This window comes from Miscanthus floridulus, chromosome 2 (genome assembly GCF_019320115.1).
Source record: "Miscanthus floridulus cultivar M001 chromosome 2, ASM1932011v1, whole genome shotgun sequence".
Taxonomy (NCBI): domain Eukaryota; kingdom Viridiplantae; phylum Streptophyta; class Magnoliopsida; order Poales; family Poaceae; genus Miscanthus; species Miscanthus floridulus.
This window is the reverse complement of record NC_089581.1, coordinates 70,798,424-70,826,236: the sequence shown is the minus strand read 5'-3', so window position 1 is coordinate 70,826,236 and position 27,813 is coordinate 70,798,424. Positions and strand designations below refer to the sequence as shown.

The following is a 27,813-nucleotide window of genomic DNA, read 5'->3' as shown; positions in this document are numbered from 1 at the left end:
TACCACAGGCTGTCATCATTGTCTGAAGTTTAGTGTTCAAGCCTCGAAGAAAATGATTCTTTTTCTTCCTATCCGTATTGACATACTCAATAGCATACTGAGACAGGTGGTTGAAACGCCCAACATACTGCATCACTGGGTGCTCCCCTTGCTTAAGAGCCAAGAACTCTTCCAACATCATGGTCATCACACCGTCTGGAATATAATGTGCCCTGAAGGCATCCTTGAACTCCCTCCAGTTGATTTGGTGACCAACGGGCTGTACTGCTACCAAATTTGCCCACCAAGCACCAGCAGCTCCTCGGAGTTGCTGTGCCGCAAACCTTGGTTTTTGAACCTCAGTGCAGTGGATTAGCTCGAACTTTTGCTCTATTGTCCTAAGCCAATCATCAGCTTCTAAAGGTTCGTCTGCCTTTGAGAACACAGGCGGACGTGTGTCAGTAAAATCCACATAAGTTGACTCGTCGTTTCCATTATTATGATGGCCACGATTAGGGTATGGTGCCTGCTGGTTCTGCGCCAACTCCCTTAACAGCCTAGCATTCTCTGCCGTTGCGTTGACGAGTGCAGCTATGGCATCTGCCATAGTCGAGGGCATTGGTGGAGGATTTGGGCACTCATCATCATCATGCGAGCCACTAGCACCAGTTCGGGTGATAGGACGAGGCATCTGTTAGAGAAACACATTTACTTACATTATTCTTTATTGAAAGCTTTTAAAAGGTTGCATGTTACAAAGGGTTCTTATTTAAATTACATGTCTTGTACCCCACAAGACAACCCTGGTTCTCTAGGAAAGCAGTAAAGGAACTACTACTACTCCAAGTTTTCAGTCTTCGGCATCCGTGCCCGTATCAGATGAAACCTCATCTTCATCTGAGAAGTACACTAACTCCTCAGGATCCTCCTCCTCTTCTTCATTCTCGACTTCTCCTGGAGCTACAATCATTTCTTCATCGGTAACTTCACCATCCCCATGAGGAGGATGAAGTTGAGCATACAGCATATGGACATTTTCATGAAGGATGGCATTGTCCATCTCCAGGTCCTCTACGTAGAACTCCAACTCATTGACGCATTCATTGGCCGCATCTTCTCGTGTCCTAGGCTTCATTCCGCAGCTCCATGGTCATGGTGATACCCCTTTGCATTTCCGCCAGTTCTTCTTGATCTTTAGCATGAGCTCGACGAAGAGTGTTGAGCTCCTTGTTAAGGTTCTCGACGTTGACGGGGTTGCTTGAAGATCCTTCCTCTCCTAGGGTCTTGGCACTTCCTTCACCAAGCTCATGGTTTCGTGGTGCCAACTAGTGACGAGGGACTCCGTGAGGTCCCGTGGACTTGCGTGCGGTTTTCTTGGTCTTTGCCATAGCCTATACGATTTAGGTAGGACTATAAGAATAGCTTGAGGATAATGGAGGTTAGCAAGAATGGGATTGACATTACTTACCCAACCACTATTAAGGGGAATTATTATGCAATGTGCTCAAGCATGATGCATGAATCGATCTTACGAATCTAAGTACAAAAGATTAATATAATCATAAGTACTAGATTTTCATAATACATAGGACAAACCTAATCATATTATCCGCCACAAACTTTTCAAATAAGTTAGGATTGAGTCTAGATCAAAGGTAAGAAGAAAGAAATTGAACTTTCAAAATATCATGTTTACTTTCCTTGATCCAAATCATTTTGAAGGTTTTCCAAAGTAACCTACAATGATCTTAGATGGGAACTGCTCTGATACCAGCTGTGGCAGAACCTCCTAAGGAATCGGGCCCACATACACCTATCGTTGTCTTAACAGACCTCGGATAGCGTACACGAGTTCCCAACAACTCAACAGGTCTGTCGGGTGTCCTCGGGAAACCCGAATCATCCACGATTCTCTTTTCAAACAGGATCCCAATCACAGTCATTGCAGATTACAACAGTTTATTCAAATATATACCAGAGTAAAAGATAGCGGAAGTCTTAAGATAACATAATTACAAACCTAGTTGTTTTCAAACTTACAATACCATAAGTGTTATACAACCATAGTAGCGGGATAATATTACATTAACTTTATTTATCATACAAACTAGTGCCTTGTCCAAAGGCCATTCATCACTCCTCATCGTCATTGACTTCAAACACAGACATGCAGCAGGGACCAAAACAAGCCTGCGCATGCGACTCATCCTGCAACAAGGGTTAACAAACCCTGAGTACAAAGGTACTCAACAAGACTAACCCGACGTAACGGGGTGTAAGACTTTAGAGATGCAGGGATTTGGGGCAAGGTAAGGATGTAGCAAGATTCAAAAGTTCTTTGCCAAAAGCTTACTATCCTTCATTCTATTTTCAAGTCTACCACTAAGTTCTTTTAGTTCATTATCTCAACTAAATATACATTTCCCATATTCCATTCCTTCTCATTCCATTCTTTTTCTCATATTTTAGTAATTCACCAGTACTACATTGCTTCTGTAATGAATCGAGTCTCCATATCCGCGGAGCACCGGCAATTCGAATTGATTCAAGTCCAGCTGGGGATTCCTTATCACACGACATATGTAGAACTAAATCTTGCATATATCAACCTCGCTACCGGATCCTCCTATACTAAGCCGTCTCCACGCCACCCGAGAGCACAGCACACCTCAAATCCGGCCACATTCCAGCCACGAGGGTACACGCTACTCCCGCCATCTCTCCACTCCCAGTGCGCGGGCATTCGTCTTAGTATCGGATTAGCCGAAGTAGGCTTACCGGAGTATGTGACCAGTACTACAAAGTGTCTCGTTCAGAAGATCCACAATGAGTGGCCTTTAAGCGACATAGTCGGCAACATTACCCAACATTCAAGATAAGTCACCCGACTAGTCTCTAGTTCATTCTACCTTCTTTCTTTCTTTGGCCAGTATGCCATCTTTGATTGTATCAAAACTTTTACTTTGAAAGCCTATCATAAAGCATACTAAGCATTCTACGCCTTTGTAAATAAAACATCTTCAAGGATGGTAAACAATTATCAAGGTAGGCTAATGCATCAAGTAGGTAACATTTGAATTAATCAACTTAATGCAATAAGTAACATAGGTGATAACTTTTCAAAGTAACAAGGTGATGGCTTAATGCATAAACCGGGGCTTGCCTTCGTTGACGATTTCCGGTTCCAGATTAGTACCACAATTATCAAATCCCGTGACAACCGAGGGATTCTTCCAGAACTTGCTCAACTAGAATTGTTTCGTTCTCGGGTTCTACACGAAATAACAACATATGCTTTAACATGATGATAATGTAAACATGATGCTTTCACGGCACATGAAATGTAAAAACACCCGCAACCGATTTGATTTCGCGGTACAGTTACAAGCCAACAAAACCAACCTGTAACCCTATCATTAAGAACCACACATGTGACTTGACCTAATGGATCTTGGAACCCTACTAGTCACAAAACATGACCAAAACAAGATCCAACACTAATCAAACGCTTAGGGTTTGCTTTTATCTATTTTTGAATTAATTTGGAATTAAGCCCAAAAATAAACTTGTTCCAAATGACCTGAAAATTTTATGTAAGCTTCCTTATGACAAATTAGTGTACCAAAACAAATTTCATAATTTTTGGAATTATACAGTGACCTACAAAAATCATGGAAATTGCATTTTTCAATTAATGGACTGAATATTTGAACATTCAAAATTTATCCAAATTTCAAATTTCAAATTTTTAAATCATACTAGAACATGTACAGAAGCTACACAAAAATTTTCAGAATTTTTGGATGTGTAAATAAATTCCTACAAAATTGCAAAATTGCTGCACTATTCAAAATCAGAAAATAACCAAAGCTTACTATTCTTCTTCCTCAGCATCACTGACAGCCTGACCCCACGTGTCAGCGACAGTGGGCAAGACGCGGCGGCGTGGCCAGCTCCGGCCAGCAAAACGCGCCGGTGGTGACTCTCCGGCGACACGGACTGCTCCTACATGATCTACACCAAGTCGCGCATCTATCCCAAGCCTCAGAACAGAAAAGGACACACCGGATGGAACTCGACGCCGACCATGGTGGCTCGGACCCGACGGCGGTCGATGTAACTAGGGCTACGGCGCGGTAGAGTCAAAGGAAGAGTGAGCAACATGCTCAGGAGCTCACAGTGATCACGATGATGTGCTTGGAGCAGTCGGAGATGGTCTGGAGCAGCCTGGCCACGGTGAGGGCAGTCGCGGCGGAGCTCTGACCGGTCACGGGGAAGACGGGTTGCGCCGGGCGATTCCGGCCAACACCAGCGACGAGAGCAAGTCGAGGAGGAGCGCAAGACCAATGCGATCACGTTGACGTAGCTGGGAACGGCTGACGCGGCTCGACGAGGCCTACGGCGAGCGGCGGAGCTATACGGTGGCGGAGCAGAGCAGAGGGGAAAACGATGACGACGGCGGCGACGGTGGCTATTTATAGCCGGGATGAGCTCGCCCGGCTGCGACAGCGCACGACGGAGACGCCACAGCGACGGTGACGTGCCTGCACATGGGAAAGCAGCGAAATTTGATCGGCGGTGACCCCCCCGCGTGGCGCCGGCGGCAAGCAGTGAGGTGGAGATGATTTTTGAAATAATTACAGAACTGCCACTGCATTCATTTCTCAAATTACTCAGAAATTTTCTAAAGAAGTTGAAAATCTCCAAAAATGAAAGTTGTTCAATTTTTCAAGTACTACAACTTTGGTTTAAGAAACATTTTCAAATTTTGCCTCCATTTTGAAATTCAAATTTGGGGTACATTTAAAGATTTGAATCATTTCAAAATTACTCCAAATTTTATATGTAAACTTGAAAAACTTTGAATACCAAAGTTGATCTCCATAAAATAATCTCCAACTTTGCTTTTTGCCTCAACCCCAAATTCCTCATGGATTTTGAATTAATTAAAAGGGGCAAAAAGGACTTTTATGATTTGAATGTGAATTCAAATTTGATTTGTCTTCCTTTTACTTAAATTTTGATTTTTGACCAGTAACATGGCCCATTAGGGTTATTTGAGTCAAATGACACATGGTCTCACATGATCACATGAAATTTGACCCTTGTGGTCATGATCTTTGTTTAAGGTTTTTGAAACACATCACATGAAATAACAACATTATGAAATAAACCTTATTTAGTGAATGCATTCAAAACTTTATACTATATGAATGCTTTGCAATGCACATGATGACATGTCAAATTTTAGTATTAGGTCAAAACACCAGAGGTGTTACACCGCCCAGACAAGTCGGGGCAGGGATCTGGGGATCCGTCCCCAAAACGCTTCCGCCGGACGAAGGCGTCAGCGTAAGCCGCTGATTCCCTTATTTTCATCCTTTTTCCCTTTCTATTTTGACCTAATGGCTTTTACCTTTGTGTAGGTTCTTGCGGACGGGACACTCCCTGGGGCTGGCGCCCAAGAAGAGCCTCACCATTCAGGCGGGACGGATGGCGCTGCCCGGCATCACCCCTGTTTCGGGCAGGAGTGGTGCCGATGTTGGAGCCGTTTTGGCCGATCCGACGGCGCCTGTGGTGGCACCCACGCCCTCGGTGGTTGCTGAGCAGGCGGCATCCTCTGTGGTGGGCGTGGTACAGCCGGCCAAGGGTCGCATATCGCTGGTGGAGGTGGCCATGACCGCGCCAAGCCAGGATCAGCCAGGCGCAGCCACGGTGGTGCTTGAGGGCGTAGTGCAGTCCGCGCCACCGGGGGCCCAAGTGGATCCACCCGTGGCGCTCGAAGCGGACCAGATGGAGGAGGATCTGGTCAAAGGGCCCTTGGGTGTCATGGTGGTGGTGCAGAGGACCAGGAGGGAGTCACCTCCTGCCCCTATGTTGGGAGGCAGCCGCTCCCCTACGTGGGGCAAGCCACCGCTTCAGTGGATGGCCGCTCAGGACCCAACGTTGGCTCTCTTCACGCTCGACGACCATGCTGAGAGCATGGAGTGGGAGAGTCTCAACTTTGGGCTTTTGACTATGATGAATGCCCTGAACCAGGTCAGAGGGGCCCTGCATGAAATTGTCATTCCTACTAGCCAGGTATCTGCTCATTCTTCCTCGTTTTCCTCCTCCTCCAAGTATTTTTGTGTTTTCGTATTTCTAACACCGGTCTTCTTTTTAGGTCATTGTTGCTCATAGTCGGAGCAAATCCCAGTTCCTCCGCGAACAGAAAGCGGAATGGGATTGCCTTGTCGAGGAGGCCCGGTTGTGAGGAGATGTGGGTACGTAGCTTGTTGTCGCCCAGCAGCAGGAGGTCCAAGCGCGTCAGGACATGGAGGATGCCCATGGGATGTTTTAGGACTTGTCGGCGATGACAAAGCTAGATGAGGAGGAGATCGCCAGGCTCCAAAAGGAGCGAGACGAGCTGTTGCAGAAGAATGCCATGGCTGGTGAGAAAGCCAGCGAGCTCCTAGTAGAGCTACAGATAGAGCAGGACCTCAAGCTAAAGGCTGAGGAGAGTCCATGACGTTGCAGGAGAAGGCGAACCAGGATGCCGCAGTGATCGGGCGGATGACCTAAGAGCGCGATGAAGCGCGTCGGGAGGCCAAGGCACGCCAGATGGATCTTGGAGTCGAGGTGACCCAACGGTTGGATGCCGAGGAAGTTTCTGTCGGCTTGCGCACTGATCTTGCCAAGGCGCGGCGGCTTCTTCAAGCTAAAGGTGATGAATATGATCGCCTGTCCCTCACTGTTCTAGCGGTCTGCGACAACCTGTAGGTGGCACAAGAGGAGGGGACCAGCTCGCTTGCGACCCATGCCGCTAGTATCACGGCCCGAGTAGGCCAGCTTGAGGAGAGTGCTTTTCACGCCGGGATCACCCAGGCCTTCACCATCGCCCATGCTCATTACGAGGAGATCAACCTGGTGGTGATGAGCGAAGGTTTCCCGCCTACTTATGAGGATGATGAGCTGGAGGCGATTGAGAAGGTGGTGGCTCCTCTTGCGAAGAACCTGGCGGATAATCTGAAAGAAATGGTTCTCCCTTCGTGGGAGTAGTCAGTCGAATAATTTTGAACAAAACTTATATGTAATATGTGAACAAGTCTCGGTACTATCGAGTCTAGAAGCAGTTTCGTGATTTTGCTTCATAATTTTGTTTTGTTTGGTTTTTTGCGATCTTACCAATCTGTTCCCCCAAATCTTGCCGCTGGTCTTGATGTGAGGAGATTGTTTCAAATAAAGGAAGGGAGGTAGCCGTACCTTAACCAGCCCCCGAGTAAGGTCTGACCCCCTACATTTGCTAGGGTCGGGTGTTACTGGAGACCGGAACGTTCAGATGGAATCCCATTCCATGGTTTTTGTGATAGGGTCGGCGAAGTCCTTGGATGGCGTTGCAATATTCCCCGCCCTGTCTTCCAATAGAATTCCCCAAATGGGGACTCTATGGGCTCGGCAAGGGAGGGCCTTTGAACCTGTGTCCTTGTATTGAGCGGCTCGAGCCCCCGGGCCTTGTCAGGGTCTGATAGGGGTCGGCCATAATTTGCGTGTTACCCCGTCCTCGATTTTCGCAATTGGAGGGGCTGAGTAAACGACACTTGCCTCAATGGCTCGAGTATCGCGCTCAATGAGCTCGCTAACGGGTACGTTCGTGTGGAATCAGGGTCCATCATTTGCTGATGGGGTCGGCAGAGCCCTCTGGTGGCACTCCACAACTTCTTAACCCGCCTCCCGGCAGATGCTCGAGCCATTCGATAGGCTCCGGTGGCCCGATGGCCTCTCCTTGATGGAGATTTTGTGGGTTTGGCTCGGGGTTAGAATCGAACGAGAAAAGGTTGAGACGTCCCTATTCGTTTCTGAGCGGGGTCGGGCAAGGCCACTGGGGCTCATCTCAGTTATTTCTCCCTAGCTCTTGTTTAGCACGAGGCAGCCTCGAGCCCTTCATAGGTCGGCCTTCGAACCTTGGCCTGCTGCCACCTATATTGAATGAGGCAATGGCCATTTCATGACGTGACATGAAGCATTGGGATGCAACGTTTTGCATATGTAATGTTTGAATGTATAATTTAATCGAAATGAAGGCGGGGTCGGTAACGTTTACCTTGGCGGCATGAGTGATGGAAAGCTCCTACCAGATGTGTTCGTGTGGGGTTTGGGCCCTGATGTTTGTGACGAGGTTGGAGTAACCTGCATAAGAATGGCTATTCTTTGTTTTTTTGTATCTCAGTGGCGGTCCGAGCCGTTCGATTGACTTGGGCGACCTGACAGCTTCTCCTTTGGGGGAGATTTTGTAGGCGGACCCCTCTGAACCCTTCTTGAGAAGGCAGATGTCGAAGCTGCAGGTGCGGGGGGCGTTGAGTATGATTATTCTGGTGAACAGAAACACCGTAGCTACCGGGGCGTAGGGTCTACTAGTTCGTCTAGTTTTACTCAAAGTTCTATGCCCGTATTCCGTGCCCTTGGTTTCAAGCGTACGGAGGGGTTGGGTGAGGAGGATGTCTAGACTGGTAGACACCCTTGGCAGCCCCCGAGTGATGTTCATGTCCCTGCCGTTGCTGGGGTCAAAAGCTCGGCAAAGAATTCAATACTCAAAGTAAATAAACAAGGGTGCTTATCTTATGGCTGGTCGTTCGTTGTTTTGCTTGGGCCGACCGATTGACCCAGGGGGGCCGTTGGGCTTTCCCTCGGATGAGGTTCCATTGTTGGATCGTCCCTGGTCCTACCTGGGGAAGCGGAGAGTCGCCTATAGGTGAATGTGCCCTGGTTCTTGCGTCCGGGGCGCATTAGTGGTGGGCCATGCCCGAGTGACGTTCTGGCTTACCAGGTGGTGTCCCGTCGATCAGAGCGCGTCTCGTCGTTTCCAGTGCGTCACCTCAGATTCCTATCAGCATTGATTTCGCATTTGTATTGAATAAGGGAGGGTAGAGATCTTTTCGGCTGAACCTTTCGCCTTTCCTTAGCTGCTAAGCCCCTTCTTTAAATAGGGGGGGAAGAGTTTTCGTCCCACCTCCTTGCCAACCTCTGAGCCGCCACCCCTTTTCCTCGTTCCTTTCCACCAAATGCCTCGGTTCCTAAGTAAGAGAGGGTGATACCAGGGGGAGAGAAAATTCACAAATCCGCTCGTGAATCTGGAGTGTGATGTCAAGCCAGAGGTCATCCAACATAGATGAGATGGTGCGAGCCACCCTTGCTGAGGAGTCGCTATTGTCGAAGGGGAAGGAGCGCTGGAGGGCGCCGTACGTCGTCGACTTTGTCGTCGTTCGCTGTGTCCCTCCTTTGGTGGGAGGCATTTCCTGCCCTGACGCCGTTGTCAGGGTTGCGGCTAACGACGATGGCGTAGTCCCTGGATGCCCCGACGGAGGTGTCGCTATCGGGGTTGCGGCTGACGCCAATGGCGTAGTCCCCGGTCGCCCCGGCGGAGGCACTGCAGTTGCCGACGTGGAGCTCAACATTACAGGTGATGGTGCCTTCGAGGACCCCACGAAGTGGTAGGACATCGCCAATGGAGAGCATGGTGCGGCGGCCGTAGTAGACGAACTGGTCCGTGTACATGCCCGGACGTTGCCAATGGAGAGCATGGCACGGCGATCGTAGCAGTACTTGTAGTAAAGCTAGGCAGAGACTGTAATTGAATAAATTTGTGGGGGAGCCCCTAAGTAAACAGTCCTCTGAATTTACAAGTATATTAGTCCTTTTTGTAATGAAATCACTTTGTAGGTGGCGAATTTGTGCAAAAATGAACAAATTTTCATCTTTTGTGACGACAAATGGCCTTTCAGCTTCCTCTTTCTGTAAAAAAGGTTTTTGTGCCCTCCGACCCTTCCCATGGTTCAAGTCGTAAGAAACTAGGAGTGCAGGTGAAATAATTCTAATCGCGCTGGTGAGCAAAGAGGTCGCAACCGCTGGGGCATGGGTCTCCCGCAGTCCTACCAGTTGTACTCAGAATTTGTTCCCCGAAATCTTAGTCCTTAGGGCTTGTTTATGAGAAGAATGGAAAATTTAGAGAATGTTTGCAAATATAACATAGGAAGTTTTTGCAAGCGTACTTGTATCATTCATGTCAGCCCCCGAGTGAGGTCTGACCCCTCGTAATTTGCAGGGGTCAGAAGTCACTAAGGATCGAGGTTTTGTAATGACAAAAACTGATAAGGAAGAGTATGCGTTTATTTAAGGGTAGAAACGACGTAGCTGCTCAATGTTCTAGGCGTTGGCGAAGACCTCGCCGTTGATGGTTTTCAATTTGTAGGCGCCCGGGCGAAGTACTTCTGCAATGACATAGGGCCCTTCCTAGGGCGGGGAGAGTTTGTGGCGGTCCTTGTTGCTCTATACAAGGCGGAGGATGAGGTCCCCGACGTTGAAGGCTCGACCCCGCACCCGTCGGTTGTGGTACCATCGCAACGCCTGCTAGTACTTAGCCGAATGGAGGAGGGCGATGTCGCGGGCTTCATCTAGCTGGTCCATGGTGTCTTGGTGAGATGCCTCGGCCCCCTATTCGTCGTATGCTCTGATTCTTGGTGCTCCATAGTCGAGGTCCGTTGGGAGAATGGCCTCGGAATCGTAGACCATGAAGAAGGGTGTGTAGCCAGTGGCCTGGCTAGGAGTTGTCCTTAGGCTCCAGAGCACGGCCGGAAGCTCAGCGAGCCAGCGAGCGCCGAACTTGTTCAACCGGTTGAAAATTCTGGGCTTAAGGCCTTGAAGGAGCATGCCGTTTGCGCGCTCGACCTACCCATTCGTCCGGGGGTATGCGACAGCTGCCCAATCGATCCGGATGTGTTGTTCATCGTAGAATTGAATGAATTTCCTACCGGTGAACTATATGCCGTTGTCTGTGATGATGGAGTTCGGTACTCCAAAGCGATGGATGATGTCGAGGAAGAATAGCACAGCTTGCTCGGATTTGATCGTGGAGATCGGTCGAGCTTCTATCCATTTTGTAAACTTGTCTATGGTGGCAAGTAGGTGGGTGAAGCCCCCGAGTGCCTTTTTGAGTGGCCCAACTAGGTCGAGCCCCCAGACCATGAAGGGCCATGTGATGGGGATCATCTAGAGCGCCTGGGCCGGGAGGTGAGTCTGCCGAGCATAGTACTGACATCCTTCGCAGGTGCGCACAATTTGCTCGACATCGGCTACTACGGTGGGCCAGTAGAAGCCTTGTCGGAATGCATTCCCAACCAAGGTCCTTGCTATGGCATGATGACCACAAGCCCCACTGTGGATATCGCCTAGCAGGAGTTTTCCCTGTTCGCCAGGGATACAGAGCTGCAGGATCCCGATGTGACTCTGTTTGTAGAGTTCGCCCTCTATAAGAATGGAGGACTTGGCGCGATGTGCGAGCCGTCGGGCTTCCATCTTGTCTGCTGGTAGTATGTCGCAGAGGAGGTAGTCAAGGTAAAGCATTCTCCAGTCGTCGGGAGGATCGGACTCCGCTACTGGGTCCTCTTCAAGCTCCATAACCTTAGGGTCAGGCGGAGCAGTTGGCGGATTGGCTCCTAGGGTTGGGCTAGATGGGCCATCGTGGGCTTGTTCCGACCCCGCATAGCATACCAAGGGTTTGCATTGATCGCTGGCAAAGACACCTACTAGGACTAGCTCTCGGCTGGATGCTACTTTCACAAGTGTGTCGGCTGCTTCGTTGAGGTGCCTTGGGATGTGATTGAGTTTGAGGCCATCAAATTTGTCCTCCAGCCATCAAACTTCTTGACAGTATGCCTCCATCTTGGCATCGTGGCAGCTTGATTCCTTCATGGCCTAGTTGACGACCAGCTGGGAGTCACCTCTGACGTCGAGACGTCGGATGCCCAACTCGATGGCGATTCATAGGCCGTTGATGAGCGCTTTGTATTCTACGATATTCTTTGATGAGGGAAAATGGAGCCGAACCATGTACCTCATGAGAACCCCGAGGGGAGATACGAAGACTAGTCCCGCGTCGACGCCTTTCTTCATCAGTGATCCATCGAAGTACATCGTCTAGTACTCTTGATTGACGACTGCTGGTGGCATCTGGACCTCGGTCCACTCCATGATGAAGTCAGCCAGCACCTAGGATTTGATTGTTGTTCGGGGGGCATAAGTACTGCCTTGATCCAATAGCTTGAGCACCCACTTTGCGGTTCTTCCTGTAGCATCCTGGCTATGGACGACCTCGCTAAGGGGGAAAGACGTCACGACTGTCACAGGGTGTGACTCGAAGTAGTGGCGTAGCTTTCTCTTGGTGATGAGGACAGTGTAGAGGAGTTTCTGGATTTGGGAGTAACGGGTTTTGGAGTCGGATAGCACCTCGCTAATAAAATACACAGGGCGATGTACCTTGAAGGCATGCCCCTCTTCCTCTCGCTCTACCACTAAGGTGGAGCTGACCACTTGCATGGTGGCTGATATATACAGTAGGAGGGATTCTCCATTGCATGGAGGAACTAGGACCAGAGGTTTAGTTAGAAATTGCTTAACCATGTCAAGCGCCTCCTGAGCCTCGGCTGTCCACTCAAAGCGGTCAGATTTCTTCAAGAGTCGATAAAGGGGGAGTCCTCGTTCGCTGAGGTACGAAATGAATCGGCTGAGGGCGGCAAGGCACCCTGTGATCCGCTGAACCCCCTTTATGTTTTGGATCGGGCCCATCTTTGTGATGGCTGATATCTTCTCTGGGTTGGCTTCGATGCCGCGCTCGGAGACAATGAAGCCGAGCAGCATGCCCCTCAGGACCCTGAAAACACATTTTTCGAGATTGAGTTTGATGCCGTTAGCCCGGAGTTTCGCAAAGGTTTGTTTAAGGTCAGCGACAAGGTCGTCGACATAGGCCTCAATGGTCCGCCTGATGAGGTCGCCGAAGCAGTTGAGCATGCAGCGCTGGTAAGTTGCCCCAGCATTCTTCAGTCCGAACGGCATTGAAACATAGCAGAACGATCCAAAGGGGGTGATAAAAGATGTCGCGAGCTGGTCGGACTCTTTCATTGCAATCTGGTGGTAGCCGGAGTATGCGTCAAGGAAGCAGAGGGTTTCGCACCCTGAGGTGGAATCAACTATTTGGTCAATACATGGCAGAGGAAACGGGTCCTTTGGGCACGCCTTATTGAGGCCCATGTAGTCGACACACATCCTCCATTTCCCGCTTTTCTTTCGTATAAGAACGGGATTTGCTAGCCACTCTGGGTGGTATACTTCTTTGATGAACCTAGCAGCCAACAGTTTTGCTATCTCTTCGTCGATGGCCCTGTGCTTTTCCTCGTCGAAGCGGCGTAGCCGTTGCTTCACCGGCTTGGAGCCTGGGTGGATTTTTAAGGTATGCTCAGCGACTTCCCTTGGGATGCCTGGCATATCCAAGGGTTTCCACGCAAAGATGTCTTTGTTATTGCGGAGGAAGTCAACGAGCGGCGCTTTCCTATTCGGAGGAGAGCGTAGTACCGATGCATACCCTCTTAGCCTCGGAGCTACTGGGGTCCACGAGGACCTCCTTGGTGCCCTCTGCTGGTTTGAATGACCCAATTGTTTTCTCGGTGTCGGGCGTTTTTTCGGCAACCTCCTCCCTGAGGGTGGCGAGCTCTTCAGAGGCGACGACTGTTGTGGCATGGCCACAGCATTCGACTTCGCACTTGTAAGCACGACGGAAGGAGGTGCTGATGGTGATGACCCCGCGGGGGCCCGGCATCTTTAGCTTGAGGTACATATAGTTGGGGATGGCCATGAACTTCGCGTAGCATGGTCGTCCCAGGATGGCGTGGAAAGTTCCCAGGAACCCCACTACATCGAAGGTGGGGGTCTCAGTCCGGTAATTGGACTGATCCCCGAAAGTGACGGGTAGATCGATCTTCCCTAGTGGCATGGCCTACCTACCAAGCATGATGCCATGGAAAGGTGCTCGGACAGGGCAGAGGTTGGTTCGGTCGACTCCCATCTCGTCGAGCGTCTTGGCGTACATGATGTTGAGGCCGCTGCCTTCGTCCATCAGTACTTTTGTGAGCCGCTTTGGGCCAACGATCGGATCGACAACAAGCGGGTACCTTCCTAGGTGTGGGATGGCATCCGGATGGTCGGTCCGGTCGAAGGTTATGGCGGATTCTGACCACCGAAGGAAAGTAGATATGGCCGGTCCGGCTATATAGACCTCGCGGCGCGTGACCTTCTGACGGCGCTTGGAGTCGTAGGCCACTGATCCTCTGAAGATCATGAGCACACCAGTCGGTATTGGGAAGGCGTCGTCCTTCTCCTCTGCGTCGTCTATAGTGGGGGTAGGTTCCTTCCCCTGCTCCCCTTTATTGAGGCCCCCGGACAAGTATTTGCGCATGAGGCCGCAATCCTTGTATAGATGCTTGGCCGGGAAGGCATGGTTTAGGCATGGCCCTTCGAGCATTTTCTCAAATTGGTTCAGAACGCCCTTCGCAGGCTTCCAGCCACCCTTGCGACTGGCTACGGCCATGAGCGAGTTGTCGCGCCATTGCTTCTTATTCTTTCTTTTGGCGGGATGGTTGGAAGCGCCCTCGTCGGCATCCTCGTCCCGCCTCACCTTGCCATCGGAACGGTCGAAGATGGCTCCGACCGCCTCCTCTCCTGAGGCATGACTGGTGGCGATGTCTAGGAGCTCCTTGGTGGTCCACGGGCCCCTGCGCCCTAACTTGTGTACCAGAGACTCGCAGGTTGTCCTAGATAGGAAGGCTCCTATCACGTCGGCGTCAGCAACGTTAGGGAGCTCGTTGCACTACCGAGAGAAGCGCTAGATGTACTCGCGGAGGGTTTCATCGGCCTTCTGGCGGCAGTTCTTGAGGTCCCATGGGCTTCTAGGGCATTTGTACATGCCCTGGAAGTTTCCCACGAAGATCTTTGTCAGATCCGCCCAACTTTGAATGGCGTTGGACGGTAGGTGCTCCAACCATGCTTGTGCCAAATCGGCCAAGAATAGTGGGAGATTGCGAATAATGAAATCATCATCACTTGCACCACCGGCCTAACATGCAAGCCGATAGTCTTCGAGCCAAAGCCCGGGGTTTGTTTCCCCAGAATATTTAGGGATGTTGGTAGGCAGTCGATACCTTAGCGGGAACGTAGCATTGAGGATGTGTCGGCCAAAGGCCTGAGGGCCTGGCAGGCCAGGGCTCGGGCTTTGGTCCTCGTTGCTGTCATAGCATCCGCCACATCGGGGATGGTAGCCGTGGCGTGCTGCCTCTCCATCGTTGCCGTGGGCGCATTTGTGAGCGTCGATGGTGCTGCGTACGTCGCGGTCATGGCCGAGGCGTTGATGCACCGGGACGGCAGAGGGCTGCTTGCCGCCTGGCGGTGTTTGGTAAACAGATGCGTCCTTGGTCGGATGCACTGAGGGCATGCACTGGCTAGTGTCGGGTTCGTGTCATCAAGACAACGAGCTTTCCGCCTGCTGCGCCACTGCACGCTCGAGCAACATGCGAATTTCTCAACGGGCATGGCGATCCTCAGACGTTGCAGCCTCTAGAAGGCCGTGCAGCAAGGCCTTCGCTGCGGCAATGTTTTGGCTTGCCCGAGCGAAGTGAGGAAGGCCCCCGTAATTAGTGAGGATCCTCTGGTGTATGGTGCGGGCCATGGTGCGTGCGCGCCCACCGCCTTCACGACGTTCAATCTCGCGATTGATGTCCACATACTCCTGGACGAGCCCTTGTTCGGCCTCATCGATCTCCTACTTGCGGGCTCTCAGTTGCTCCATCCCCAAACGAGATGGGGTAGCCTCATCCCTGGAGACATCCTCGACATGCCCCTCGGGGGTCCGCACCATGAAGCACTCTCAGGAAGGGTGATGGCTCCCCCTACTAGAGTCAGAGCTAGAGGACGACTCTGGTTCCTCCGTGAGGAGCCCATAGAGTGTCTTCGGATCGTGTTCGATTACCCCCATGAACTCGCTGTCCGTAGGTGGCTGAACCATGCGTAGTGCCAGAAGGTGGCCGGTGGTCGCCGTGGCATTGCGGAGACCGAATGGAAACGCTGTCGGGGCGCTTCGTACGGGGCCTTTCGGAAACAGGGTGATGCTACGCGGGGGCTCCCTAGATAACTAGGGTCCAAGGGAGTCGCCCCGTAGGTCCTCAAGCCTCAGACGGCTGAGGTTGATGGAAGGGAGAGACTGTGCGGCCGTGTGGGTCAGCACCAGTTCTCCTCCTAGTGTGACGATGAAATCTAGGTCACCAAAACGCACATGTGCGCCCGGGGCCTAGCTGATTGCGTGGGTGGCCATCCAAGGCCTAATTTGGAACACGCAAGGCCCCTACCTGGCGTGCCAACTGTCGGTGTTTCATACAAGCACCGGCAAGTAAATTTATAATAATGCGTGTTAGGCTCGGATGGTGCGCTAAAGGACACAAGATTTATACTAGTTCAGGCTAAATATCCCTATGTCCAGTTTGTTGCTGCTTGTGTTATTAGCACCATGAATGGTTTGTAGTAGGGGATACAAATGATCGAGAGAGGGATAGATCACAAGTCTCTGATGGAAGGGTCAAAAGGAGGCCAAGAGCTTGGTAGCAGCTTGACTGTGTGTGTGTGTCTTGTGTCGTTCGGTCTCATTTTCTGTTGAAGGAAGCGCATCCCTTTTATAGATGAAGGGGCTGGCTTTACAAGGGTGAGGGCTTAGGATGCGTACTCTACCTAGTCTTGTGGCTCACGTCTACCCAGCCTGGTTTCTCATTCTGATGGGTGTGAAAGGATGATAAGCACCTACAATACTGTCAATGCCCCTATAGAATGTCAGGATGGTTACAGAATACTGCCCTGCGCAGGGTATGGGCTGTAGTACAGTGGTTTTGACTTATGAACCTTGCCCAGCCTTGCTCCGCATGCCTTTTGGCTCCTATGAGTCTCTGTCGGAGGGACGCGGGGTCGGGGTCTGGAGTAGCGCTGTGGGCAAGGTCCTTTGATTTGGTGGACCCAAGGGGTCGGGAAGCGAGCGCCGCTCCCTTGGGTCCATAACGTGGTGACGGCATGTCCATCATTCGTGGAGATCACAAATCCTTTTCTGGAGTGTAGTGGTTGTCGTATATCTTCATCGGGTTCCGTGTCCTAGAGCTGAAGGCGGCGCCTACAACTCTACAGGGCGAGGAGCATGCGCCTACAATACCTTTTGGGCTCTACGGCGCCCGGAAGGGTCTAAAGCACCTGTCCAGTCGTTCCCTGGCAGAACCTTTCCTGTCGGGGCGCAGGGTATGGTCCTTGAAGCTGTGGTTGACTCGAACGTCTCGTCTTGCTCTGTACCCATCATCATGAGGGAACGGGAGAGAAGTTATCAGGTAAGATGAAACCAGTCTTTGGACATCGAACGGGGTGAGGTTCATCCTCGGTCGTCGGGCGAGGCGGAGTCTAGTCCTTATCCCTTGGGTGTGACTGAGCCCACCCCTCGGGGGTCGGGTGAGGCGGAGTGTATCCCTCAACCCTCGTGCGAGGCGGAGCTGTCCCGAAGGCGTCGGGTGAGGCGGAGACTAGCCTTCAGCCCTCAGGCAAGGCGGAGCCATCCCAAAGGCGTTGGGCGGAACGTAGGCCAGCCCTTAGCCCTCGGGCGAGGCGAGGCTGACCCAAAGACGTCGAGTGAGTCGGAGACTAGCGTTTATCCCTTGGGCGAGGCGGGGCTAGCCCAAAGGCGTCGGGCGAGACAGAACCAAACTTCCGTCATTTGGGCAAGGAACGCAGCGGCGCCCTTGTCCATCCAGAAGTTTTTAACGTTCGATGGTTATTGGTTCCACCTCCTGGGGTACCCCAGTATTAGGTCCCCGACAGGTGATATCTCCAAAATGTTATGTGTTTTGAGAATGAGCTCTAGCTCTCTTTATATAGTGGAGTGATGATGGTTTGGCACTCATAAATTAGGAAACACCTGGGAACCACCTATGCATGGTGGCATGCAACCGTTGGAGAAGTGTGGGCCTAAAAGGTAGTGCTGGTGGTGCGGGCGCACCTCTAGTGCGGCCGAACTAGGGCTAGCCCCACTGGCCACTGCCTTGCTCTAGTGGGCTACTGGCTGGGCCTAGGGTCACATCCTCGGTGGTGTTCTACCCCGGTAAGATGTGTAGGTGGGCTTCTCTTCTTATTTCCTTTGCACATTTCTGTATTACACTTTCTTCTTTGCGCCTTTTGCTTAGTTTTGTTTATTTTCCACTTGTATTCAAATATGTGACATGCAAAACATGTTTTCTCCAATACAAGTGGAACTAGGTCAATAGTACATGCATATGTGTCAAAAGTATGTTTATTTCTCCTATTTTGGACTATAATTGGTGGTCGGATTTGGTCATTAGTGACCGCCAACACTTAGCAAAGCTAAACTCAGTAAATGGATTAGCAGTTGCTTCAATGTTTTCACTCCTCAAAAGTACACATGTGTTCAAACAAGAATTCTCCTCTGGATTAGAATGAACTGATCTGACTTTCAAACTTACCCATATTACCTTCAACCATGGGGCTTCTTAGCTTTCACTTGGGTCTTGAGCAATTAAAAGATAGAATGATCTAGTCAACCACTATGGCTCAAGTTCTTTGCTCAACCATTATTCTAGAGTTTTTATAAGTTTTCTTCCAGCGAGGGTTTAGATTTTTAAGTCCTTCGGACAGGACTCTTCTCCTATCTTATTCATTCTTTTGGTGCTTCTATCGGTCTCGAAGATGGAGACCATGATGATTGCACCTTAAGTGATGGTGACTCAAATGATGTCACCTTTTCTTTCCAGACCTGCTTCATTTGTAGACTGGTCTTAGGCGGAGTAGGTTCATTTTTCACAGGTTCTTCATCTTCCTCCCATCCATTCTGAGATTGATTCTTTTGGCATTGGGATGATCGACATCCCCTCCTAGAGTAGGACTTCTTTTGCTATTCATAAGTGGTATAACTATTGAAATAATAGCGTACCTTTTCTCTAGGGAATTGGAAGTGGACTTGTCTAGATCCGACATAGATGATCACATTGGTGGTGTTGAGGAATGGTCTTCCCAAGATGATGGTTGTATCATCTTCTTCTTCACCCATGTCTAGAACCATGAAGTCGGCAGGGGCATAGTGATCATGTATTCTTACCATGACATCTTTTGCTATTCCCTCCAAAAATTAGATTGATTGATCCGCCATCTGTAATTGCATATATGTAGGGAACAAAGGTTTGTCACCAAATAAATATTCATACATTACCATGGACATTATATTGACACCTAAGCCAAATATCACAAAAGGTCTTGTGGAAGATTCTTTGTCCAATGGTACACTCGATCGTGGGTACACCTAGATCATCCTTCTTAGCAAGGAATGGTGAAGCGAGGAGGTGGTCATACTCTGATCTTAGTGTGTTGATCATGTTAACTGATTCTTGTTGTGACTGCCTGACCTAGTTCTTCCTCCTCCTGTTGTTCTTCTTTTTGGTCACTGTTGTTTCTTCGGATGGGTACAACATCTGTGGATGTCCAGGAGATTGCAGGATATGATTCTTGAAAGAAAACTTCTCCTTTTTATCCTTGATTGTGAAACAGATCTTGGCACTATCCGCATAGATAATGGCTTTTGCGGTGCTTAGGAAAGGTTAGCACAAGATAATGGGTGCCCTTTCATCTCCACCGGTTTCCAAAACCACAAAGTCTATGGGAACATATGATTGTCCCATTCAAACAATAGCATCTTCAAGAACTCCCTTGGGGTAGCAAAGTGACTGATCTGCAAGCTATAGACGCATATTTGTGTACAACAAAGTATCTCCATTAATTTTATCATAGATTACCTTAGGCATGATTTTGACACTTGCTCCAAAGTCACAAACAACTTCTTAGAAAATGTGAGGTCCAATAGCAATGGGGATGATAGGTCTTCCTGGATAGCTCTTCTTTTTCGGCAGGGTATAATCTATCCACCTTCCTATCGATGGTTGTACATAGTAGTATGTTGTATTGTGAATATTGACAAGATTTATAGTTTCTAGATCTTCCGGTTGCCCTAGAATCTTACCTTTGTCGGTCAGGGGAACAGCAGCCGCCAGCTGAGCTATTTGTGATTCTATCATTTTATTAAAGCTATGCTGGTTTTTAATGGTAGAGGAGAAATTATCCATTCTATTATTTATATTTTCTAAGATTTTATCATTGGAAACTAGTTTTCTAGATAAGCCCTCCATAATTTTAACTTGGCCAGAAATTAACTCTCTCAAGGGTGGTTGGTTATTAAAACTATTGTAATTATTACCTTGATAGTTACCTTGGTAATTACCTTGATAGTTGTTGAGGACGATAGTTGTTGTTGATAAAGTTCACATCCTCATGGGTTTTAGGACAGTTGCTCCCTAAATGCCTAGTGTTTCCACATTCTTCACATGTCATGCGGGAATCATGAATGTGCATGACTTCTTGCTTCTCATTGGCTCGATCTTCGAGCTTCTTCATCAGTAGGTCCATCTTGGTAGACAGCATGTCTACCTCCTTGAGTTGATGCATACCTCCACCTCTCTTGTGGGTCTAAAGACATTCTTCATTCCAACCTTGGTTAGAGGCCATCTTCTCCACGAGAGCTATTGTAGCTGGTATGGTGAGTGTCAGGAATGCACCTCCAGCAGCAGCATCCATAGTCTCATGGGTACTATTGGTCAACCCATAGTAGAAAGTCTACATGAGTAACCAATTCTCCATCCCATGATGAGGACATTCTGCAATGTAATCTTGAAAACATTCCCACGCCTTAGGGGCAGATTGATCATGTTGTTGCTGAAAGCTTGAGATTCTCCCATGCAGAGCATTGGTCTTGCCTGTGGGAGAGAACTTGGCTAGAAAGGTAGTGGAGCAGTTATCCATTATAGTATTTCTATGTTTGTTGGCGTAGAACCATTGCTTTGCCTTCCCCAAGAGTGAGAATGGGAAAAGGAGAAGTAGTATGGCGTCTTGGGTCACTCCTTAGATGGTGAAAGTGCTACAGATCTCCAGGAAGTGTTGGAGATGAGCACTCGTATCTTCCTGTGCCTTTCCACAAAACTGGCTTGCTTGCACCATGTTGATGAAATCTAGCTTGAGCTCAAATCCATTGTCTCCACCATTGACTGTTGGTCTAGTACGGATGTTGGCTGTAGTTGGAGCAGAGAATTCATGGAGAGTCTTGTTAGACATAGCTTCAAATTCTAGTGTTAAGCTATGCCTTATCCGGTTGTCTTCTGACTCTAAAGCTAAAACTTTCTTGAGTTTAGCTCTAGTTCTCTTAAGTAATGCTTCTAGATCATCAACATAGTTTGTCGGAAGGTCGAAACCGATCATACATTACCCTGCATAAGATACACAAGTAGACAACACAAGGGTAAGCCTATTTGAGCAGAGGTCAATGGTTATCTCGATCACATCAATAAGTATAAGCTTATCAATTCTTCCTTTGCCTAGCTACCTTCCTCAGCAATGGCACTAGAAATGCTTGTTGGTATTTATTAACTTGTCATTTGTTTTAGTAGCCACCTAATATATGTCTACATCTCTTAACCTTACTTTACCAGGTTGTCATCCCTAGTGATGAAGCCAGAGATGCTTGTTGGTACTACCTAGTATTACTACTAGAGTAGTTCTTTAATATTTTATGTGACTAGGAAGAATATATAGATATATATGAATGAAAGGAGTCTACAAGCGCATAGATAATATACCAGTGTTGCACTTCACCCGGGAGTATTCCAGATATTGTTATTTATATTTTTACCACAGGGAATGTTTGGCAAGGACATGTATTGATAACTTATACTATTGATGGAGAAGTAAACCATAACCAATATTCTACTCACAACAGGGGTAAGTCAAGAGGTAAATGTATATATGAATGGTGCATAATAACTTAGAGTACTCCTTTCTATGGCATTAGCATGGTTAAGTAGAATATTAGAGGAATAATTCCTAAGTCATTCTTAATTACAAGTCAAAGCATACATTGATTAGTGCAATTACACCTAGTAATCATGGCTAAGATCAACTTCATATCTACACATAAGGAATATTACTAAGGAAGATTAAGAATAGAGCTTGTCTTCCTTCATAACTAGATCCAACTTGTAGACCTATATTCGAGGAGTGGACTACAAAGGACTCAACGGGAGTGTCACATCCGTGATGTACCACATTGCCCAAAATATAGGGTGTATCCATAGGTAAACAATGTATAAGCACCACACTTACACAATGTCTACCACTTACCCCTTGTACTTTAGACCAAGCGCTATACGAACTTATGCATAAATATGATGATAATCTAACTATACTAAGTATATAATCAAAGTAGACGATGAACATCATAACTAGGAATATGATAAATATGAAGATGAATGTCATAACAATTGTAGCAAACATATAAAAGTAATGAGAGATACAAAAGAGAGGGGGTACAAAGATTATACCAAACCACGCTCTTGATATGATTGGGAATCCAAGCGAAGCCTGCTTGCCTCCTTCTAGACCTAACCTAACTAGCTATGCCCTAGAATATGGTGGATCTCTGAGGATGATCAGGGTTTCTGTCTTCTCAAATGACTTATGCCTCAGGGGGGTGGCAAGGGCTGGTATATATAGGCCAGAGCATCAATCCTAAGCCCTCGGATCAAACTGACTTGAATAAATGGCATAGATGCAATCTAGAAGGTGGTGGAGAACCGACATAGCAACGAGGGGCTGACATGTGGGCCCCAAGGGCTAGCCGGCCCCACCTAGCAGCGCCTCGCCCTTCGCTTTGGTGTAGAGTCCTCTCGAGTCTTTTGGAACCTTTTGGGGTCATTTTCGCTGTGGATAAGCGCGATTAAGTCTGACATCTAGGTCCACCTTGATGGTTTTCTAGATAAACCCTGTAGAAAGTACAGATTCACCAAAACTCATGGAATTTGTTTGTTTAAACCCCTAGACCTTCATTGGTGATTATATTTATGCCCTTATGCATGTTATATTGATGGTTTATAATGGTTGTTAACTACCATCAACGGTGACCATATGCTTCAATGTCTAATTATCAGTACCATAATCTTCAAAGATCCAGATTGAAAGCTTGGAATGATTGGGACCATTAACAGTACATACACACAAGTTACCCTGAGCTTGATGCATGGAGTGGTGAAGACCATCTGGCATATCAATTTTCCTCCATGTGTTTCCATCCATATCCATAGCAAGTATCATAGAGTACCCCCTAGAGTGCCCCATAATGTGCAAACAACCGTTAAGAAACACACTTGGTTGTCTGTAAAATGTCACATCAGTATACTCATCCCATTCAGATTCCCTATAGATCCATGCTGCAGTTTGAGATGAGTAGATCTCCACACCTGTGCATGTAGTGTTGACATCCACATATTCAATCACATGGAAGTGCGAGGAGGCTATCGGATCGAACGACAAGCGAGCCCCACGAACAGCATGCCCAACATCATGGGTGTTAGGCGGTAGAATTTTAAACTTCTGGGTCATTGGATTGTAGACGACATAGCGGTATCCATCATCCCCAAGGCACAAGCATAGGATGAGGCCATTGCAACAATCTAAGAGAGCTACATTATCAATGTTGAATCGCAAGAATTCCAAGGAGTGGGGGCATACACCATGGACGATGCTGGTGAAGTTTTGATTCCATTCTCACTGTCGTAGAAGAAGCTGGCCATAGTCTAGGGCAGCTATCGATGAAATATGGCCGGCAGTCTATTGAGGAGTATGCCCATGGTAGTAGATGAATCGGCAGAGGTGCACGAGATATGAACTAGATGGTAATACAAGCACCGAGGCACAGGTTTAGATAGGTTCAGCCATCAGTATGACGTAATACCTACATCCTGTGTTCCGATGTATTGCATTGAGATATGTTGAGATGCCCACTAGGGGACCCATGCCTCTCCTTATATACTCTGGAGGGGTACGGTTAAAAGGAAAATATCCTATTTGGTATTACAATATCTTCTTGTAGCCTTGCGGTGCATGCCGACTAGTGCCGTGCGCCGCACGCCTTGATCTTATGGGCTGGGCCACCTCTGATGGTGTGGCCCATGTCTTGTCCTATGGATACCGAGGGTCATACCCCCACAGCTAGTCCCCAAGCGCCTTATATCTGCTTGGCGACGCTATCTTGATCAAGTCCAAGAAGTTTATCATGAAGTCAAGCGGTGAAGATTGAAACTGACCAGTTTGATTAGTAAATTGAGTGGTGAAGATTAAAACAAACTGGTTGGCAGGCCTCGGACTTGCATGAGTTAGGCTTGCTAGAAGGATGTAAGGGGCTCAAGATAAAATTTGAAAATTCTTCACCTTAGGTGGAGTGTAGCCACTTAGACTCCTTAGTGAATAAGGAGGGTAAATTAGAAAAAAGCACTACATTCACCGTCAGGTGAAGTGTAGCCACTTAGTCCTCGAGCCTACTAGAAGATGAAGAAATAAATCTTGTAGCAGGGTCAAAGGAAATAAATCTGAAAGCTTGTCAATGACATATGTCATGTACTTATCAAGACCCTAGACATGCTACCTAAGATCAGCACCCTAATCCGAATAGCATGGAGCAACTTGAAAGCACAGCGATGAGACGTAGCAAAATCCAAACGCCAAGGGAGTCCCTAGCTTAGCTGGCGACTCTTGTACGAAGAATCCAAGCGCTGAGGAGTCCCTAGTATAGCTGGCAAGTCCCCAGCATAGCTATCGATGAAGCCAAAGCGACGAGCAATCTAATCGGTGGTGAAGTGAATGCCTGAGCAGAAGTGAGCATCGAACAGTCCAACCAACTAGTCGGTGATGAAGTCGATGAGCTAAATGGTCCGACCAGTTGGTCGGTGGTGAAGTCCGAGTGCCAAGTGGCGTGACCACCCAGACGATGATCCTCTTGTCCTTCCTGATGGATCCAGTTCCTGAGTATAAGCTTGTTGACTAAACCAGGCCCCTAAAATAAAAATATGCAAAATGGGTAGTTCATGATGTAAAAATAAAATATATGAAACCCGGAGGAAAATCAATAGTGATAAAATAGCATATGTAGCTCAGCAATGAGAGGTAGATGAACATTGTGTTCATTTTTGGATGAAGTGTTTATATTTCATATAGACCATCTGAATAGTTAGTTTATAGTGGAGTCTCCAGCCCTAGCTAGCCCGTTAACCATAACATGGAACACGGAGCCCGTGTGCGTATACGAAGAACAAAGCGTCATCAAGGAGCCACTGCCGACCACCCATAACGCAGAGTGCAGATGCTCATGCACGTGTAGGGAGAAGCCAGAGATAGGGTTGTCTCTGGGGACATCCGAGCGTCAACATGCCTATTCGGGGATTTATTGAGTCGCAAGCGTGTCATCTTTAAGATGGTATGCGCGGAGAAAAAAGTCATTTGGAGAATGATTATGGAGAAAATAGCATGGAGCGATATCAGAGATGTATGAAGATTAGAGAATATTTAGAAGAATATTAAAGCGTGACTTAGCTTGATTGATGCTGAGTGTAGTAGAGGAGCCAGTGAGTCATGATGTCTGAGTAGATGGGTGTGATTTGGATGGCTTGCTTGATAGCTCAGACGGCTCGTTTGATAGCTCGGACGGCTCGCTTGACAGCTCGGATGATTCGCTTGGCAGCTCGGACTGCTCGCTTGACAGCTCAGATGGCTCGCTTGGTAGCTCGGATAGCTCGCTTGATAGCTCAGATAGCTCGCTTGATAGCTTGGACGGGTATGTGGAATCATAGGCGAACAAGCATAATCGGAGCCTTACGGAGTCAATCCGCGTGGGGAGGGCCCTTGAGCATGTCCGACCAAGGTGAGGGCATAGTCCAAAATCTTCCTTGCATGCCTGAGATATGTGAGGTTGCTTGCATGGTGGTGTAGATCCAGATGCATATGTGCTTGTATATCTCTTCAACTACTCCAATTAGCTTGTATGGCCGACTAGCTTCTTTGGTGGAAACACTACTCTACATCGCGTTATCGCCGGCCGCCTTTCCTATTGCTAGTTGTTGTGATCCGCGGAAATGATCTTGTGTATCTGATCAAAAATCATGAGCAACAACAAGATGCGATTAGGTTTCTCCCAACCAAAATCATGCAGACATACGGGTATATCTAGAAGTATAATAATAATATTTAATTAGAAAGCGACTTGACTTAGCTTTCTTAGATTGCTTGACTCCGATCTTGTTCTCGTGTGTTGCGTCTGTTGGAGGCGCATGGCAAGGCATCGGACTCCAACACGTGCGGCCGTTCACCAAAGAAAGCAATCCGCTGTGTGCCAGCATCGAGTTGCCGCCGAATGCCAAGTTGTCGGCGTCGTTGGTTGAAGAAAATATTCTCATCTGGTTTGCCATGAATCAGCAAGCATGCCTCCTACCTAGCATGCCACTATCGACAAAATACGGCCGACAGTCTACCGAGGGGTATGCCCATGGTACTAGATGAATCGGTGGAGGTGTGCGAGATATGAACTAGATGGTAATACAAGCACCAAGACATAAGATTTAGACAGGTTCAGCTGTCCGTATAACATAATACCTACATCCTGTGTTTTGATGTATTGCATTGAGATATATGGAGATGCCCACTAGGGGACCCCTGCCTCTCCTTATATACTCTAGAGGGGTAGGGTTACAAGGAAAATATCATATTTTGTATTACAATATCTTCTTGTAGCCTTATGGTGCATGTCGACCAGTGTCGTGCGCCACACGCCTTGATCTTGTAGGTTGGACCACATCTGATGGTGCGGCCCATGTCTTATCCTATGGATACCGGGGGTCATACCCCCATAGCAACTTCTTATGGTTGTTGGAGTCTGAGATGAGGTTTTTCCAAGAGTGATAGACACATTTGTAGCAAAACAAGGATCGGCGGGGGGGGGGGGGGGGGGAGGATCTCGAAAATGACATCCTCCATGAGGTTGGCTAGTGTGTTCCTCTTGTTGGGGGCCTCCTCCATTTTGTTAGTGTGCAGTACAATGAAAGCTTCCTTGAGATCACTGAAGAGGAACATAATCCAACAAAGATCCATCAGTGAAGTCCATAACTCATACCAAAGTGCAACTTAAACAACCATTAACAATTTTTATGGTATGACCTCATGTAAATTTAGAGTAGCACCACATAGATATATATATAACTCAAACTAGAGTAGCAGTTAATGGAGCTATAACCATTATAATTTTAGCAGTTAATTGAGCTTCCTCAATTTTCACAAGTAGAATGTCAGTGAACAAGTGGTAGTGATCATCATTGGCATCAGTAGCAATATGTGCAGCTTAAACATTATTGGCCTCAGAGATATGAATGATGGACACAAAGCATTGATTTGCTTCCGATGCCTTCCTCTTGTTTGGAACCAAATGGATAACTTGGTTGTCAACAAGGAGAAGACACAGAAAGCAAACATATGAGCTACATCCTAATACATCTAGCACCCATGTAGACACCATTGGCATAGAAATGTGGCCTCAAATATGTTACAAGTTCAAAATACCATAAGGACTCACCGGTGGCACTAGAGCATACGAACCAGAAATGTAGAATAAAGCAAGCACTGGACAAAAAAAAGTTTAAGGCAGAAGCTAAGGGCCTGTATGTTTGCCTAGATAGATAGGTATAATCAAGCAAGCACTTGACAATTAACAGACCTAGTTACACACAGGCATTTACAGTAAGAACACTGAACATATGCAGAAAAACCAAACAGTGCCACCTCCTAGTTCTTTTCATCAGCATTGGCCTAACTAGACCTACAACGCGACAATGTTTCTTGTATACCTCATATTCAAGCAAGGAGTGAAGGCAGGAAAAGACGAGAAAGGAGACCTGCGAATCAGATCTATCGCCTCTACCATGGCACACCATGGACACAGATGCCAATGCCGCCGCAGTCCACTAGGAAGACCCATCACCTAGCCTCCAAAAGGATGCCTGAGCAACCACAACATACTAGGGA

At 48.0% G+C, this 27,813-nt stretch overlaps 1 protein-coding gene and 1 non-coding gene across 2 annotated transcripts; one reads left to right on the top strand and one right to left on the bottom strand.

Moving 5' to 3' along the window:
• Positions 1-9,159: 9,159 nt before the first annotated feature.
• Positions 9,160-9,510, bottom strand: LOC136536696 (large ribosomal subunit protein uL2z-like). Its single transcript, XM_066528902.1, has one exon. It carries the CDS (start codon positions 9,508-9,510, stop codon positions 9,160-9,162), a length of 351 nt encoding a protein of 116 aa, XP_066384999.1.
• Positions 9,511-20,557: 11,047 nt separating this feature from the next.
• LOC136541021 (small nucleolar RNA R71) lies at positions 20,558-20,666 on the top strand. The gene has a single exon (XR_010780135.1). It is a non-coding gene; the product is annotated as a small nucleolar RNA R71 (small nucleolar RNA).
• The last annotated feature ends 7,147 nt before the right edge of the window (positions 20,667-27,813 follow it).

What these genes read in the sequence shown, in the direction of transcription:
- LOC136536696 (XM_066528902.1), bottom strand. Translation starts at nt 9,510, where the DNA reads ATGTACACGGACCAGTTCGTCTACTACGGCCGCCGCACCATGCTCTCC.